The sequence below is a fragment of the Lepisosteus oculatus genome, chromosome 27 (genome assembly GCF_040954835.1).
Source record: "Lepisosteus oculatus isolate fLepOcu1 chromosome 27, fLepOcu1.hap2, whole genome shotgun sequence".
Taxonomy (NCBI): Eukaryota; Metazoa; Chordata; class Actinopteri; order Semionotiformes; family Lepisosteidae; genus Lepisosteus; species Lepisosteus oculatus.
In genome coordinates, this window is record NC_090722.1 from 10,948,151 (window position 1) to 10,963,548 (window position 15,398).

The 15,398-nt window shown below is 59.4% G+C and overlaps 2 protein-coding genes across 5 annotated transcripts in view; one reads left to right on the forward strand and one right to left on the reverse strand.

Annotated features, from left to right (window-relative positions):
* Window positions 1-37: 37 nt before the first annotated feature.
* psenen (presenilin enhancer, gamma-secretase subunit) lies at window positions 38-2,522 on the reverse strand. Its single transcript, XM_069185386.1, has 4 exons — window positions 2,401-2,522; window positions 1,784-1,917; window positions 1,393-1,497; window positions 38-1,130 (listed from the first exon to the last, which is right to left on the reverse strand). The coding sequence occupies exons 2-4, from the start codon at window positions 1,842-1,844 to the stop codon at window positions 991-993; spliced, it is 306 nt and encodes a 101-aa protein (XP_069041487.1). The 5' UTR covers window positions 1,845-1,917; window positions 2,401-2,522; the 3' UTR covers window positions 38-990.
* Window positions 2,523-4,416: 1,894 nt separating this feature from the next.
* kmt2bb (lysine (K)-specific methyltransferase 2Bb) overlaps window positions 4,417-15,398 on the forward strand; it is a 43,936-nt gene continuing 32,954 nt past the window's right edge. For all 4 annotated transcript variants that reach the window (XM_069185265.1, XM_069185267.1, XM_069185268.1 and 1 more), the window contains exons 1-3: window positions 4,417-4,785; window positions 8,628-8,706; window positions 11,698-15,348. In XM_069185265.1, the coding sequence (XP_069041366.1) occupies window positions 4,486-4,785; window positions 8,628-8,706; window positions 11,698-15,348 (4,030 nt within the window). In that variant the 5' untranslated portion in view covers window positions 4,417-4,485. The remainder of the gene's footprint in view (window positions 4,786-8,627; window positions 8,707-11,697; window positions 15,349-15,398) is intronic.

The window sequence follows — 15,398 nt, forward strand, 5'->3', positions numbered from 1 at the left end:
CGATACTCTTTTGGTGGAATGAAAACGAGAATCGCTATCGCACTTACAGGTTAGTGTTTAATTTGAAGATTAAAGAAGTCAGACAGAGCCTCAGTGTTAAACAAATTGAGAAAATGAAAATGCAACAAAGTGAAAGAAAGAAACAAATACTCAAGGCTTGCAGAATAAAAACTAGTCTGACAATTTCCTGATTTCTCAGCGAATGGAGAAATTCGCAATGTCATTCCTGGAAACGTGCAGCAGTAGGAAAACATGGTCTGTTTCCTTGCATTCCGAGTCTTTGACTCCAACAACACCTTAATTGTTTAATTGATTTAAAGGAGCATGGCAATTAAGGGTCAATTAAACTTAATTAACTAAGCTCCAACCCTTTGTTTAACTGGTCTTCAGGAGTAGGAATAATCACATAATTAAGCAAGTGATCGAGTAAACCATTTAACCGATTCTCAGGAACACGGCCAATTGATCAGTCACAGCTCATTTACAGGGGGCTCCTGTAAAGAGCCGCTGAAACAGCCGGCTGCATCCCTACCTTTGCTATAGCTTGGCATTAGAAGCAAGACGGCAGATTCCTGACTAGTGGAGGTGAGGAGGGATACAAACTGAACCCTTTACATTTCCAGGACAAAGCACCTTTTCTTCCACGTACGTAGTCGCTTACTTCTGTCTGCGCACAAGAACATCGGAGATCGTCAGGCGTGATCCAGTCTAGGGGGAGGGCCGTGAGAGCCGTCTCCACGGACACTTGGTTAAATTTGTACCGTTGGCAGCAGGTGATCAGAGGTGGGCCCCTTTAATCGAGTGAAGAACTCATCTACCGAGCCAGGCCTGAGGTGTCGATAACCAATCTCTCGGGTGTTTGAGCGAACAGTCCGAGGCGTTCCGATTGGTTAGGGTTGCTCTAGCGCAGACCGACCGGACTGCAGCCTCCCGGAAGAGAGGGGCGCGGTTCCCGGTCAGAAGGAGCCCCTCCCTCCGGCGCCGGCGGCGTCAGGGGATGCCCAGCGGGATGGTGAAGGACAGGTAGTCGGCCACCTCGCCCCACTGCGCCCGGAAGTGCTGGAAGATGGTGATCCAGGTGGTCAGCACGGCCACCCACAGCAGCAGCCCCAGCGCTGACCGCTTCACGTCTGCAGGGCGAGAGCGGGGAAGCAGAGAGGCGGTCAGCCGGGACGACGCCCCCAGCGACCGCGAACGGAGAAGGAGATCTCGGCTCGCGGATCGCGGGCTTCACCCGGCTGTTTAAGACACTGCAGCGTTTTCATGTTACCAGCCCCCCAAGAGCGGTGGACGTGCCCCTCCGGCCAGCCCCCCCGTCCCCTGACCGCACAAACTCTCAGAGGGGCAGAGCGTCTCGCCACAGACTGGGGGGCCCACCCCATGGATACTCACACTTCCGGAGGGCCGGCTGCTCGGCGTAGGCAGGCTTCAGGAAGGCCTCCCTGAAGAACCAGACCACGTTGACCAGCCACAGGAAGGGCAGCAGCGCAAAGCCCCCTGAGACACAGGAGAGGAGAGCAGTGAGAGCAGAAAGGAGATGGGAGACGCGTCAGAGGGGAGATGGGGAAGAAAGAAGGGAGAAGTGTTAGAGAGCAGAAAGGAAGAGAGAGAGAGAGGGGGGTAGGGAGAGGAGAGGTCAGCGAGATGGGGAGACAGAAGGGAAAGATGGACAGAAAGGAGAGAGGAGTGGAGTGGATGGGACTCCTTCCAGTCGATCAGCGCCGGTGACCAAGCCGGAGTCAGGCCCAGCACACAGCGCCAGGCTGCACGCTCACCCCCTCACCAAGGTAGTATTTCCTGCAGAGGCTCAGCTTCTCCTCATTGGGGACGCGCTCCAGGTTCATGGCGAGAAATGGCGACGCTCTGACGGCCTCTCCTCCCGATTCCTGGGTGGTCGCCCTGCTGATCGGTCAGTGGCTTTCGGGAGATGCAAAAAAAAAACAACCCAAAAATAAACAAAAAGCAGAATTTGTAAAAGTTTAGCGGTTTAGATATCCGACAACTGGCCCTCGGCTTCAGGGGCCACCTGTAGAAAAACTTCCAGCACAGCCGGGCGCCAGTTTCCTCGCTGATCCGAGTGTCCGGTACTTTCCCATTGTCGGAGTCACCAGTCTCTCTCTCTCGGCTGGTTTGATCGCTCGGAGCCCCGTTAACATTCACGCCATCTCCCAGACCAGCCCACAGATCGCCGCTATATCGCGCTCTGAACCATCTGCTCACCGCAAACCTCCTCAAGAGCAAAAGCAGCCCTTAGGTGAAGGCGTCAACCTCCCGTGGCTGATGTAAAAAAGTATCTTAGACCCGCGACGGCGCTCAGAGCAGCTAAACCCTAGTCGGCTGTAGAAACAGCACCGGCTATATCATGCTTTACTTGAAAAGATTACTCGTTAAAGAGCTTACCTTTTTCGCCCGCTGATGAGTAAAAAGCGAAGATCTCAGGCAGAAAACGAACAACAGCTCCCCACTTCCTTAACACAAAAAACAACACACAGTTCTGGATTCTCAGTTCCGCTTCCTTATAGGCGAGGGCTGAGGGCGCAGTGCAGCCTGGGAGTTGTAGTTTTATTTCTGCTGCCGCAGAGCGCGAGGGCTCTGTAGGTCACGCAGGCAGGGTGTGAGACTCGCTTCCTCCAGGAAGTGTCTCTGAGTTTTCTTCCAACCTCAGTCATCAAATAAACAATTAACCTCAATATTTCCTTAGTCAGACATGCACAGGATGTTAGGTCTATTACAGTTCCTGTAAAGCTCAAAACGCTTTGTTAAAGGCAATGTTACTAATAAAACACATCGGGGCCAAGATATGAATATGCGATCAATCAATTAGTCCCACCAGGAACCTAACGGTTGAGGTTGGAATAACACCCCTGGTCTGGCGTCTTCTGTTTTTCACACCAGGGTCAATTTTCCCCGAAGCCATTTACCCCCCCAGCATGCTTCAGGACTTAAATGAAGGGAGTGTTGGAGTGTTAGTTTCAGCTGTAAGAAGGAAAACCACACACGTGTTGAATAAGAGATAACTGGGCACAGTGGCGCAGGGGTCAGCATTGCTGCCTCGCAGCACTGGGATCCTGGGTTCAATTCCACTGTCTGTGTGGAGTCTGCATGTTCTCCCCAGCCTCGTGTGGGTTTCCTCTGGGTGCTCTGGTTTCTTCTCACAGTCCAGAGGCGTGCTGGTGGGTCTATTGGCTTCTGGGGAAATTAGTGTGAGTGTGAGTGTCTGTCTGTCTCCTGTGATGGACTGGTGTCCTGTCCAGGGTGTGTGTGTGAGTGTGTCCTGTGATGGACTGGCGTCCTGTCCAGGGTGTGTGAGTGTGTCCTGTGATGGACTGGTGTCCTGTCCAGGGTGTGTGTGTGTGTGTGTGTCCTGTGATGGACTGGTGTCCTGTCCAGGGTGTGTGTGTGAGTGTGTCCTGTGATGGACTGGTGTCCTGTGCAGGGTGTTCCCTGCCTTGTGCTCATTGTGTGCTGGAATAGACTCCAGCCCCCCAAGACCCTGTCCTAGAGACCGGGTGGGGGGGAGGGCTGTCAGGTGGTTGGGCGCTCTAGTGATCAGGGACACTGTGCTGGAGGAGATGGCACATATTCCGGTGAGGGAATAAGACAACGTCCTTCCTACTTCATCGGTAAAGGTGCCCTGGCGCTGTTTATAAGAGCAGGCGGCTCCTGGCTAAATCCCACTCTGCCCTCGCCGGATAAATTAAAGATCCCCTTCATTTAATCGACAAGAGCTCTCATGGCACCGTGAAAAGGCCATACGATGGGAAACGACATCACCCGCAAGCCGAAGGAGATTCCCAAACACTCTCGGTGCTTCTCCTGTTTAAGAAACGCCGTCATATCTAATCTTCTATAAAATGATGACCTCTCGAATTTGGACGAGCGCACGGCGGTTGATTAGGCAACGATATAAACGTACATATTTAAACTTGGAATTTCAGGAAATGAAATGACAGCAGGGTACACTCCTTTATTTACTGTGCCCGTGAAGAGCAGATTAACATGAAACTACAGCCCCTCGACTGTCAAACCCGGCACAGCACAGTCTGGGCGCACACAGTGCACTGATGCACGCTGGGGGTTGTAGTTCAGAGGCGTGACGCCAGCTTGAGCGCTGGGCTCGAGCGGGGCCTCGACCGCTGAGGCCACTGGGTAATGAAGTCCATCCGGCTCCGGCGTGCACAGATCTCACCCGTCCCCGGTACCTGGAAGACCGCGTGTTTTATTTATTTGCATGGGAGATCCGGGCGCAGCAGCAACCGGGCGAAGGCGTTTAACCCCCCCAGGTTTTAGTTTCGGTTTGCACTTGAAGGGAAAGAGAGGTACTGGTGTAGATTTCTGGCGTGGTAAGGCCGCCAAAAAAGACTCAGTTTCCCAGTCGACCATTGGCTCCCACGAGCTAACCCCCCCCCCTCCTCGCGCCCTTCCCCTCTAGTCTCCCCCGCGCCGTCGGTTCTCTCTCGAGCTGTTGTTTGTGTTGAAGTTTTAATGATGGCGGCAGCGGTACCTGCGACCGCGGCCGCTGGGGGAGGCCCGAACGGCACGGCCGTGCCCCGGGGCCGCTTCCCGGGCCGGCCGTGGGGTTCCCGCAGCCGGCTGAGGTCGGAGAAGCGCTCGCAGATCGGCCGGGGGGCGCTCGGAGCCGGGGAGGCGGCCGCCGGAGGCCTGAGGCCCGGCAGCCTCGGACCCGCGCCCGCCGAAGACCCGTCCCTCGCCCGCCTGCTCTGCCTGGCGGCGCACCGCGGCCGCTGGCGGGAGGCCGGCTACTGCTCCAGCTCCAGCGAGGAGGTGAGCCGCGGCCGGGGGGGGGCTGCCTTCCTCGGGAGAGGAGGCCGGTGGCGTTTCTGCGGTGCTCATACGCGGTTCGCGCTGAGCAGAGGTGTTGTGTGTGTTTGTGTGTTTGTATGTACCGCTACTGATGAAATCTGCGAGGGCTTTTTTTCCCGCACCAGCACGGCTGTTGTGTGTTTGTGTGTGCCTGTGTGTGTTGTGTCATTTCCCCGCTCAGCCGAGCCGCTGATCTCTCTCTGTAAAGCGCACTGCTGGCTCTCCGGGCGGCCGCGGTGCCGCCGAGCCGAGCGGGGGGCGGTAACGGGGTGAAGGAGGGAAACCCGAGGAGCCCGGAGAGGGCTGCGGGGGGCGGCTGGGTGACCCCCTTTCCGCCCCTCGCCCCTCCGAGAGAGACTGGCCGGTGAGCATGCAGGTGGCCGGCCCACGCCGGTGCGTGGAAGTGGCTCATCGAGGCGGTGAAATGAAAAAAAAAAAACCCACCCGTGTGTTAGCCGCCCAACTCCTCATCAGCTGCCGGTTTGGACCAATGGCACAATGGCACAGAAAAGTTTAGATATCTCGTTGCCTTTTTTTTTATTATTTTGGCGGCTAGCGCGGTGCGATGTTGGTCTGCGGGGGCACACGGCACCCTGCCCCGCGTGTTTTTTTGCCCGGCTGGGAGTGGGCCCCGGCTAGAGCTGGGGATCACGCTTTGACCCGCGGTGACAGCGGTGGTACCGAGCCCCGGTGCGTTTCAGGTCCCCTCCCCACAGGAGAAGCGCAGGCGGGCCCCTGTTGTGGTTTTGCCTGAGCTGCACTCGCTGCATAGCCCTCGGACACGAGTGGCCCGCACCTGGTGTCGTGTTCAGACCGTGGGGTGGTCCGGCTGGTTGTGTTCAGATCGCTGAAGGATTAAAAGAAGGGCGACAACTGAAGTAATAATGCATGTGAGTGCTGTCAGTGCGGCGAATTATCACGCACCTTTCTGCACTGTATTTAGGAGCTGTAAGCACTGAAGGCAGTGTTGCTTGGTGGTGGTGCTGGGGGGTATTTCATCTGTATGACATACTGTAATATTCAAATCCACTCCTCGATTTAGGATAGCTATTTGATATTAAAAAGAAATCCACTCTAGTTACAGCGGGTGATCTGTGCATTCCCGACTGCTTTAACTTTTTTAAAAAAGCTCGTTGGTGTAAGATCCAAATTTCCATGGGAGAGGCAGGTTTTTCCCTGCGGGGAAGGAGGGGAGTCCCCCCCCCAGTCTGAGGTGGAACATGGAGTCAAGGTCAGGGAGTCTGGACTCCGGATCGGGAGGTTGCGGGTTCAAATCCCAGCTGGGAACTTCCTCTTTTGTCTCCTGGGTAAAGCTCTCGGCTCGGCTCGCTCCAGTCGTCTTATGAACGGGGCCCCAGGTTGTCGCTGTTAAGCACTCGTTCTCAGGTGACTTGATGGATTTATAAAGATGGTTACCGTGCTGACATGCAGGCAGCAGTGTGGGCGATCAGTCGGGGCTCTGCACCTGTCACTGGAGGGTCACGGGTTCGAGTCGCAGGTGGTACAGTACTGCACTCTGATCACCCCCGTCAGTGGGTCTGGTTCAAAGGTTGACATGATCTGGTCCAAAACAGGTTCCAGTGTTCACATGCAGGCAGCAGTGTGGTCAGGGGCTCTGGACTGGTAGAGGGAAGGTTAAGGGTTCGAACTCTGGGTGAGGGCACTGCTGCTGTTCTCTTGAGCAGAGTCGTTGCCCAGATCGCTGCAGTCAATGTGCGCCCCAGGTCCCCAGGCCAGCAGATTTAAAGGGGAACTCCAGTCAGCATCTGCTCAGACCAGTTATTAAATCTCACTAACAAACTAAATTTATTGATGGTACAGAAAAGGTTTACAAATGCAATAGGGGCCACTTCACCTCGCGGGAACGTGGCGCTGCGTACACCTGGAAACGTTGTCTATGTTGTGAAGTCAATTTGGAGGTTTGGCAAGTTACAAGTTACTGTGCGTTTAGCTGTTGTTGTGGTTTGAGATGCACTCCTCTTTCTAACCTCGAAGAATAAAAATAGCGTTTCTGTTCCCCTTTAAAGCAGTGAAGAGGAGGCGAGTATTTACATAAAGAGTGGCGACAGGGTAGAACAAGCTGCCCAGCCGTGTTGTTTCGAGACCAGCAGTGTGAGACTCGGGGGTCAATTAGCTAATGAATATCACACAGGCTGGCTGGGCCTAAGGGCTCCTGATCTCACTGGGCTCCTCCTCCTCCTCCCTCCGGCGCTCCTGAGGAAGAGTGAAGGAGTGTGGACCCCTGTGCCAGTTTGAACGGGGCGACTCCGCGGAGTGCCGTGCTTGTCGATCTCCTCCTGTATCCGTGTCTCCTGGAGGTCTCCGGCCTGGCTGCCGGACCGCGCCTGCGGGCGAGATCAGGGCCGCGGTTTGTCCTCGGTCTCGGACGAGCACGGTGGCTCGGCCCGCGGGCCTGTGATTCTGAGCCCCTGGAGAGCTCCGTGGACTCGGCGTCTTAAGGAAGAGGTGCTGGTGAGCTTGCCGGGCCTCTGCTCGCTGGCCGGGTTCGCGGGTTCTCCGGGACCAGGGCTGCCCGTGCAGCCGAGGGAGGGGGGGGCCACATGGGTTGAGATTGTTCGCTCTCTCCTGCATCTTAAAAGTAAGGAAGCACAGCTGGCACTCTTCCTCCGATCGGATTGCAACTTGGCGTTTTTTTTTTTTTACTGGGGAGCTGAAGAGCTTCCTCTCCCCCCCCCCAGCTTGCTGTATGGCTGACACGGGAGGTGGGGCTCTGGCATGTGGGCGCTTTGAGGAAGGACACTGAGGAAGGACGCTCAGTCCGCGAGGGACGGCTCCACACTCCTGCCCCCTCCCTCCACCGTTTGAGACGCGACACAGAAGGGGGGACCCCCTCAGCTCCGTCTCGTAGCAGACTGATCGGGGGTCCCGTCCAGCCGTTTCGTGAAAGAAGCCCGGCGCTCTGCAGGTTGACGGGGCGCTTTGTTCCCCGCTCCCGCACCCCTTTGTGTAAAGAAGCTCTGTCCTTGCCTTTAAAAGCCTTTCCCCTCAATGTCCGCAAACCGAAGAAGCCGCGAGAGCTGGGCGCACTGTGTCGCCGCCCCTGAGGGTTTCGAAGAGTTGAATCGGGTCCCTTCGTGAGCTCATCTGTCCGTGGAATGGAGTGGACGAGAGTGTCCCAGAAGTCCTTTTCCTGAAGCCTTCCCTTATTGTGAAGAGAGACAGCGTGTCAGCTTGTTTTTTTTTTCCCCAATTATGAATAACATTGGGGCGAGTGTTTTTACTACATGGCCCTTGTTGGCTGAAACATTTTTTAAGTTAATGTGTAATTTAAAGAACGGGCTTTTTTAAACTAACATGTTTGTCTGGAAGATTGAATGCTGGATTAAAAGCTTTTATTTTTTTAATTTTTTTTCCCCGAATGGTTGTGCTGCAAGGTGTGGCTGTCCCTCTGTACGCTGCCCCCCTAGTGAATCCAGCCCAGTTCGCAGACAGTCAGTACCTGACCCGGACCCGGTGTCATGCTCAAAGCTTGTCCTCACATTAGCCCCATCTCCGGTCTGTGGTTCATGCTGTGTGGCTGTCTTCTGTACCGTCCTCTGTGTTCTGATGTTGGAAACAGTGCTATTTACACCTTGATGGAAATGAAGTGTTGCTTGATGTTGTCCGTATTGATTGTATTAAAGCATCTCCGCGTCGCCCTGCTCTGCACTGGTCCGGGAGTGGTGTTATTTTAACGCCACGTTTTTTTAGTGCGCTCTTTCCCAGCATTCCCAGTCCAGTCTTACTCGGCGCGCTGTGCGGTTTTAACGCCCTCACTGACGATCCTGTCCCGTCTCTCGCAGGGCGACGAGTTCCGAGGGTTCGAGCCGGAGTGCCTGGCCGCCCGGAGTCCGCTGCGCTCGGGACACCTCCCCAGCAGGGGTAAGTATGATCCCCGGGGCCGGAGCGCGGGAGCTCTTTCCCAGGTGCCCCCCCGATCCGAGGCTTCGTGCCGACGGGTACCCCAGCAGACCGAGAACTTCCTCTTATTAAAAACGTGTTGGAAAAACGGGGAGGCGAGACCTGCTGCTGTTTTGTTCGCTGTTTTATCTGTGAAAATGAAGTGTCATTTGTAATCTGAAGCCTCGGCGCTGCATCTCTATCAGAGGTGTTGTGCAGAAAGTGGTTGGTTTTGCATCCTCTGTGTGGCTGCTGCTTTATCAGTGACGGCACACGTTTTTGGAATGAATTTGCAGCCATGCTGCTGTACGAGATGCATATCGTTCCTTTTGAAGCCGCAGTATAGTAATGTTAATAGTAGAAATTTGATATTTGTGTGTATTGTTAGTTATGTAATAGTGTAATGTGTACCTTTTGTAGCTTTACATCATCATGTCATGTTCCAAGTTAAACAAAGGCTGTTTTCCTCTTAGTGAGTTTGTTGAGAATTGTCATTGGCCTAAGCTCTGATACATTATTTTTTTTTATATGTAAGCATCTTCATAAGAGCAGAAAAAACGCTTGACTCCTTTTAATAAGTTTGCGTCTAGTTTAGTCAGCAACAGAAAGTTATAAAGGAGCATTTCAGAAATTCAGCCCTGAGATTGTGTTTTTGAGGGAAAGTGATTACACTGCCATTAGCTTCAAGTTCAGGGTTTGTTACACCAGGAGGACAGCTGGTCCAGTGGTTCAGGTCCAGTCCTGTTACACCAGGAGGACAGCTGGTCCAGTGGTTCAGGTCCAGTCTTGTTACACCGGGAGGACAGCTGGTCCAGTGGTTCAGGTCCAGTCCTGTTACACCGGGAGGACAGCTGGTCCAGTGGTTCAGGTCCAGTCTTGTTACACCGGGAGGACAGCTGGTCCAGTGGTTCAGGTCCAGTCCTGTTACACCAGGAGGACAGCTGGTCCAGTGGGTCAGGTCCGGTCCTGTTACACCGGGAGGACAGCTGGTCCAGTGGCGAGTTATATGCTCTATATTATTATTCCTGTTATAGGGTCCTTGATTTTAAGGGAGGTATCTGCAGGTTATGTCAGCTGCTGATGAGTATAGCTCAAGCCGTGGGAATCTGACCCCCGATTTCACATCCAGAGCCACGGTGACTCTGTGGTTGGCGAGGGAGGCCACAGTTCAAGCAGCTTGTGGTTTTTTGCATCTTCGGGCTTTTATGCTGAGCCGAATCACAGCAAGGGCTTCTGTCAGAGCAAGGAAGCTGTGTTGTTACAGAGGCGTGTAGTCTAATTATTTTCTACCCCCCGATAACAGCCCTGGACGCCTCAGCACAGCACACCCATCCCTCTGTTTCCGAAAGCTGCGACTTTTCTCGTGAAAAACTGTTCTCGTGGTGTAAATTCATAAACCGAAAATAGAATTTTCAGATTTGTTCCCGAGGTCTTAAAAAAATCGCCCTGTGTTTGCCTTCCTGCTCTTAAGAGAGCAGTGAAGTAAGTGCAGCGCTGGGTGTGTGTGATGATCGCAGTCTACCCCAGCGCAGCCGGGCTAGTCAGTCCTGGACCGCAGCAAATTGAGCGCGGGTGCAGACTCACCCAGGAGAGAGCAGTTCCCTTCGCCTCCCGACGACGCGCTGTCACCGGAGCGGAGACCGGAGCGAACTCCGTCGTTGTAGCGAAGGTTCAGAAGCGGCTCGTCACAGGACAGCCGCACTGGGAAGAGGAGTAGGAGTCCGCGGGGGGGGATGGCGGATCGGGCGCGGCGCGTGCCTCCTGAAGGACCAGCCTGGGCTGGGGGGCGTCCGGCTGGGCGTCCGGCGGGCAGGCTGCTGTGCAGACTCACGCCCGCTCTCCCCCGAACGCCGACTGCCCGGTGTGGTTTTCCCAGACCCTCCTCTGGAGTGTCGCCGTGAGAGGGAGGGAGAACTCGGCTGGTTATTACTTTGGAGGTCCTGTAATTCTTCAGACAGCAGAGCTCTTTGACTTGGAGTTTAAATCGCATTCGAGTGAGACTGAAGTGCTCGAGGGGCTGAGAAGTAACAGGCTGCTGCATCCAGGCTGCCACGGGGTCTGCGATGGGGGGTGGCTCGGTAGGGTAAGAGTAAGTGTGCCTGTGGTTTTGCAAGCGTATAGAGAGCTGAGCTTGACTATCTCGGTCTTGTCTTATGTGCGTGGTAGGCCCGGTTGCGTGCACGTGTCTGGGTTGCCCTGTTAGCGCGCGCGTGAGGGGCGTGTGCGTTCCTGTGCGACCCGCTGTGTGCGTCTCTGAGCAGCTGTGGCTCAAGAGTGTCAGACTTCCCGCGCAGGTGTCTGCGTCTGCGCAGGCGGACAGACCACAGGAGCGGGGCTTCAAAAACGCAGCCCATTCGCTTGCTCTCTACTCAGCACCCCTGTGCTCACGCGATGGGTGGCTTGTTAGAGCTTTACTGGCAGGTCTGATGAATTCGCGTTGCCAAAGATTTATTTCCGGGAGGGCGGTTTGTCTCATCCCAGAGCGTTCCTCGCGCTCGCACCCGTCTTCGTGACGGTGCTGATCGCGTCTGAACGATGGAGTTGGCCTGATTTTGAGGCCGGGATGGAGGGGGTGGGGGGTGTAGAGAAAAGCAGGGATGTCCCGCAGCCTTCCCAGCAGCCGGAGCAGGAGAGAGCCGAGCCGGATCACCCGAGCGGGCTGCTTGGGAGGGGTGGGCTTAGCCTGGCTGCCTGTGAGTTTGGTGGACGCTGACGGTGACTCGTGTACTCGTGTGCGCCAGGGCTCCACATGTAGGCCCCAGTCTCCTTCGCTGCAATGCTTGATGCAGCTTAATAATGATCTTGTTAATTAGTCAACCGGCTTATGAATCAGTTAAATTAAAAGCGCGTTTGTAGCCCGGAGGCCATTGCCCTTCCCGATGGAGGGGAAACTGCAAATAAGTGTTCGCTGTTTTTGAGACTTTTGCCCTTTTCACAAACGCTTTGTTCACTCGCCCCTCCCCTCTCCGCCAGGCAAAGCTCCCCGTGCCAAGTGGTCCAGACAGACGCGCGAGAAACCTCTGCCCACCCCAGACCCGACAGACCCGAGGGCCGCGGCGGCGGCCGGCGCTCCCAGGCGGGGAGCCAGGAAGGATTCTCCGCCCCGGGCTCAGAAGCGTCCGGTCGGCAGGCCGCAGAAGAAGAGCGCAGCCGGAGGGGCGAGAGCTCCCGCCGCGAAGACGGCGAGGAAGTGGGGCTCTTCTCCCCCCGCCGCCGCCTCCCCCCGCCGCCGGGCGCCCAAGGCCGCCGCCGCACCGCCCTACGCGCGGGGGCGGGGCCGCGGCGCGGCGAAGCCCCGGCTGACCATCCGGCTGGTCGCCAGGAAGACGGGCAGGAAGGCGTCCGCGCCGGCGGCCCGCGGCAAGACGGAGAAGAAGCAGAAGCTGAAGGTGGCCGGGTTCAAGTTCGTGTCGAAAGCCAGGAAAATCCAAGGGGCCCAGCTGTCCAGCGCCCACGTGAAATTAAAGACCGGGAGACGGCCGGAGCAGCAGAGGGGCGGCCGCGCCCCCGGGCCAGGCAGGGTCCCGCAGGGGGCGCGGGGCAGGGGCAGGAGGCCGCTCTCCGCGGGGGAAGGCAGGAGCGACAACGCCGTGGGCGTCGCCCAGGCGGTGGAAAGCCAAAGGTTGGAGAGGGGCAGGCCCGGCCTGAAGCTGGACGGCAGGCGGAGAGGGCCCAGGTCCGACCGCCGGAGGACGGACAGCGCCGCGTGTGCCGACCCGGAGATTCTGGGCCGGATGGCCGAGGGGACGTCGGAAGCCGCGAGGCCCGGGCCGAAGTCCCGGTGGAAGAGGGCGAAGTCCCGTCCGGAAGACGGAAAGCCGGAGGCCGTCTCCGAGCTCAGGAGCGCCGATGGTGCCGACAGTGTGGGGGCGCCCCCTCTGGAAGCGGGGGTCAGGAAGACCGAGGGGAGACCGCCGGGACGGAGGGGCAAGGGAAAGCGAGCCGCGAGGGCGCACTGGAGGAGAGCCGGCAGAGAGGCGAGCCTGGCCCCCGCCGCCGCCGCGCTCGAACCGCCGGCCGGGGAGCCCGCAGTCTGCCCCGCAGGACCACCGCAGCCCCCCGAGCCGACCCCCGAAGCCGGCAGCCGCAGCCCGGCCGCGGAGGGCCCCGAGCTGGGGATCCCCGGGCTCAAGCTGAAGCGCGTGAGGAACCCCAAGGCCCTGCTGGCCAGCTCCGCCCGGGCCCGGTCGGGCCGCGACGCCAAGGGCTCCTCGCGGAAGAAGCAGAGCAAGTTCGTCTGGACGCTGACGCTGGTCAAGGGGAAGGGCAAGGCCACGAGGGTGCCGGAGAGCCCGCCCCGGGAGCCCCAGGACACCCAGGAGCCCCAGGACACCCAGGACACCCAGGACACACCGCAGCCCAGCGAGAAGTGGGTGATCGCCTGTCCCGAAGAGGAGGCCCGAGGAAAGGGGTCCGCGGCGCCGGCGAGCAGGCCGGGCCGGAAGCGGCGCTCGTCGGCCAAGAGGAAAGCGAGGACGGCCCGCGGGCCAGAGGGCGCCGGGGAGGAGCCCCTGGGGGAGCCCCCCACCGTCCTCCTGCCGTTCTCCCCGGAGCAGTGCAGCAGGATGCAGCCTTCGCTCCTGATCGAGAGGATCCGGCCCGAGCTCGCGGAGCCAGACACGGGCTCAGGGAGCAGCAGGGAAGCTGCGGGAGAGCAGCCCGCGCAGGTGGAGCCGGCCCCTCTTCCTCCCCCGTCTCCCCCTCCCCCCACCTCCTCCTCCCCTCCCCCTCCCCCTCCCCCCACTCCTCCTCCTCCTCCTCCCCCCCCTCTTCCCAGGGCGAAGCTGGGCTCCCCCGCAGGCTCCCCGAGGAAGAGGCGGGGGCACCGGCCCTGGTCCAACAGCAAGCGCAGGTCCAGGGCGGTGCAGAAGCCACGCGCGGAAAGCCCCCCCGCCCTGCCCGCCGTCCACGTGCTGTTGCCCGCGATCGACGCGCTGGTGGAGAGGACGCACCCCGCCCCCGCGGGCGGCGCCCCGAGAAAGAGGCGGCGCTCCAAGAAAGTGCGCCCCGCGCCCGCGCCGACGCCTACACCTGCACCCCCAGCTCCGGAGGGGGAGACGGGACCCCCGCCGCCGGCAGAGGCTTTGGAGACGGTGGCGCCCGAGCCGCCGGTCTCCACCCCTCCGGAGCCGGAGCACCCAAATGAGAAAGCGGGAGACGAGGAGACGCGGGAGGGAGAGGTCCTGGTTCTGGAGCCTCCTGCGTCGGACGAGAAGGAGGAAGAGGAGGAGGAGCAGCAGCAGCAGCAGCAGCCGCAGCCTGACCTGCCGGCAAAGCCCCTCAAGCACGGCCGGCGGCGCAGGCCCCACATCGGCCGCAGGGTGAAGAGGAAGGCTGCTGTGGCGCCCGCGGCGGCCGGCGAGGAAGGCCTCCCGGCCGCCACGTCCGCGACGACCAGCCCACAGCTGGTGGGCATCCTGAAGGCCAAGTACAGAAGGAAGCCGGTTTCCTCCGCCCTGATGTTCCTGGGCGCCAAGCGGCCCCGCGGGCGGCCGCCGTCCCTGGCCAAGCAGGCGGAGCGCGAGCTGGCCCAGCAGCTCCTCTGCAAGGCGGAGAAGGAGGGCGGGGAGGCGCCGCACCCTGCCTGCAGGGACCTCCAGCGCGGCAAGTCCAGGTTCCTCAAGAACATCCGGCACTTCATCATGCCCGTGGTCAGCGCCCGCTCCTCCCGGGTCATCAAGACGCCCAAGCGCTTCATGGACGACGACGGCATGTCCGTCCTGCCGCGGAGGCACTCCCCGAAGAAAGCCCACCACCCGGGGGGCCATCCGCGCGCCCCCAGGATTAAGCTCGAGGAGGTGGAGGGGGACGGGGCGGCCCCGTTCCTGCCCGATCCGGGCCCTGGAGCAGAAGGCGATGGGGCTGTTTCGGGAGGGGGCTTCTCCGACCCGGGAGCTACGGAGGAGGAGGAGGAGGAGGAGGAGCAGGAGCTGGGAGCAGCGACGCCCGACCCGGACTCCGGGCCCGGTTCGGACAGCCCAGCCCCGGACCACACGCTCCCGGAGAAGCGCAGGTCCCTGCTGCGCGAGCCCAGCTTCAGGTGGAGCGTGCTGACGGCGTCCGGCGGCGGGGAGGTCTACACGCTGGCCAAGCCGAGAGGGGCGTCGCCGGTGCCGCAGGCGAAGAGCCTCCTGGACCCCCTGGCCTCCCCCGACGGCGCCGCGCTGCTGGAGCCGGCGGCCCAGCTCGACCCGGGCTCCTCGCACGGCAAGATCTGCGAGTCCCTGAAGAAGCTGACGGGCCGCGCCGGCAGGAAGCACAGGCCGGCCGGGGAGGGGCCGAGGGGGCGGGCCGCGGACCCCGCCTCTCCCGCCTCCAGCCCCGAGCCGGGGGCGGAGGCGGGCGGGGGCTCCCCGGAGCTGGGGCTCAGCCGCGCCCCCCCCAGCCCGTCCCCGGCGGACGGCTCGGACGGGGAGCCGCAGGAGAGGGCCAAGCTGAAGATCGAGGACCTGGACTCGCCCGGCGTGGTGCGCAAGGTCGCCGTGCGCGTGCGTGTGCGCCCGCTGGGCTGCGACGCCCTGGCGCCGGGAGACGACGACGAGGAGGAGGAGGAGGAGCAGGAGGAGAAGGACCAGGCCGGCGTGGATCCTGCAGACTCCTCCGAGCTCTCAGCGCAAGGAGAAGGTAGGTTTTGTCTTTTGCCTGAGCCGCGCGATGCACTATGCTTGTCCAGA

Excerpts from the sequence above, each read along its gene's own strand:
- psenen (XM_069185386.1), bottom strand. The coding sequence starts at position 1,844 with ATGAACCTGGAGCGCGTCCCCAATGAGGAGAAGCTGAGCCTCTGCAGG. Across the intron at positions 1,498-1,783 it reads CTGCAGGAAATACTACCTTG|GGGGCTTTGCGCTGCTGCCC; the intron begins GTGAGGGGGTGA and ends CCTGTGTCTCAG. Across the intron at positions 1,131-1,392 it reads GCAGCCGGCCCTCCGGAAGT|ACGTGAAGCGGTCAGCGCTG; the intron begins GTGAGTATCCAT and ends CTCGCCCTGCAG.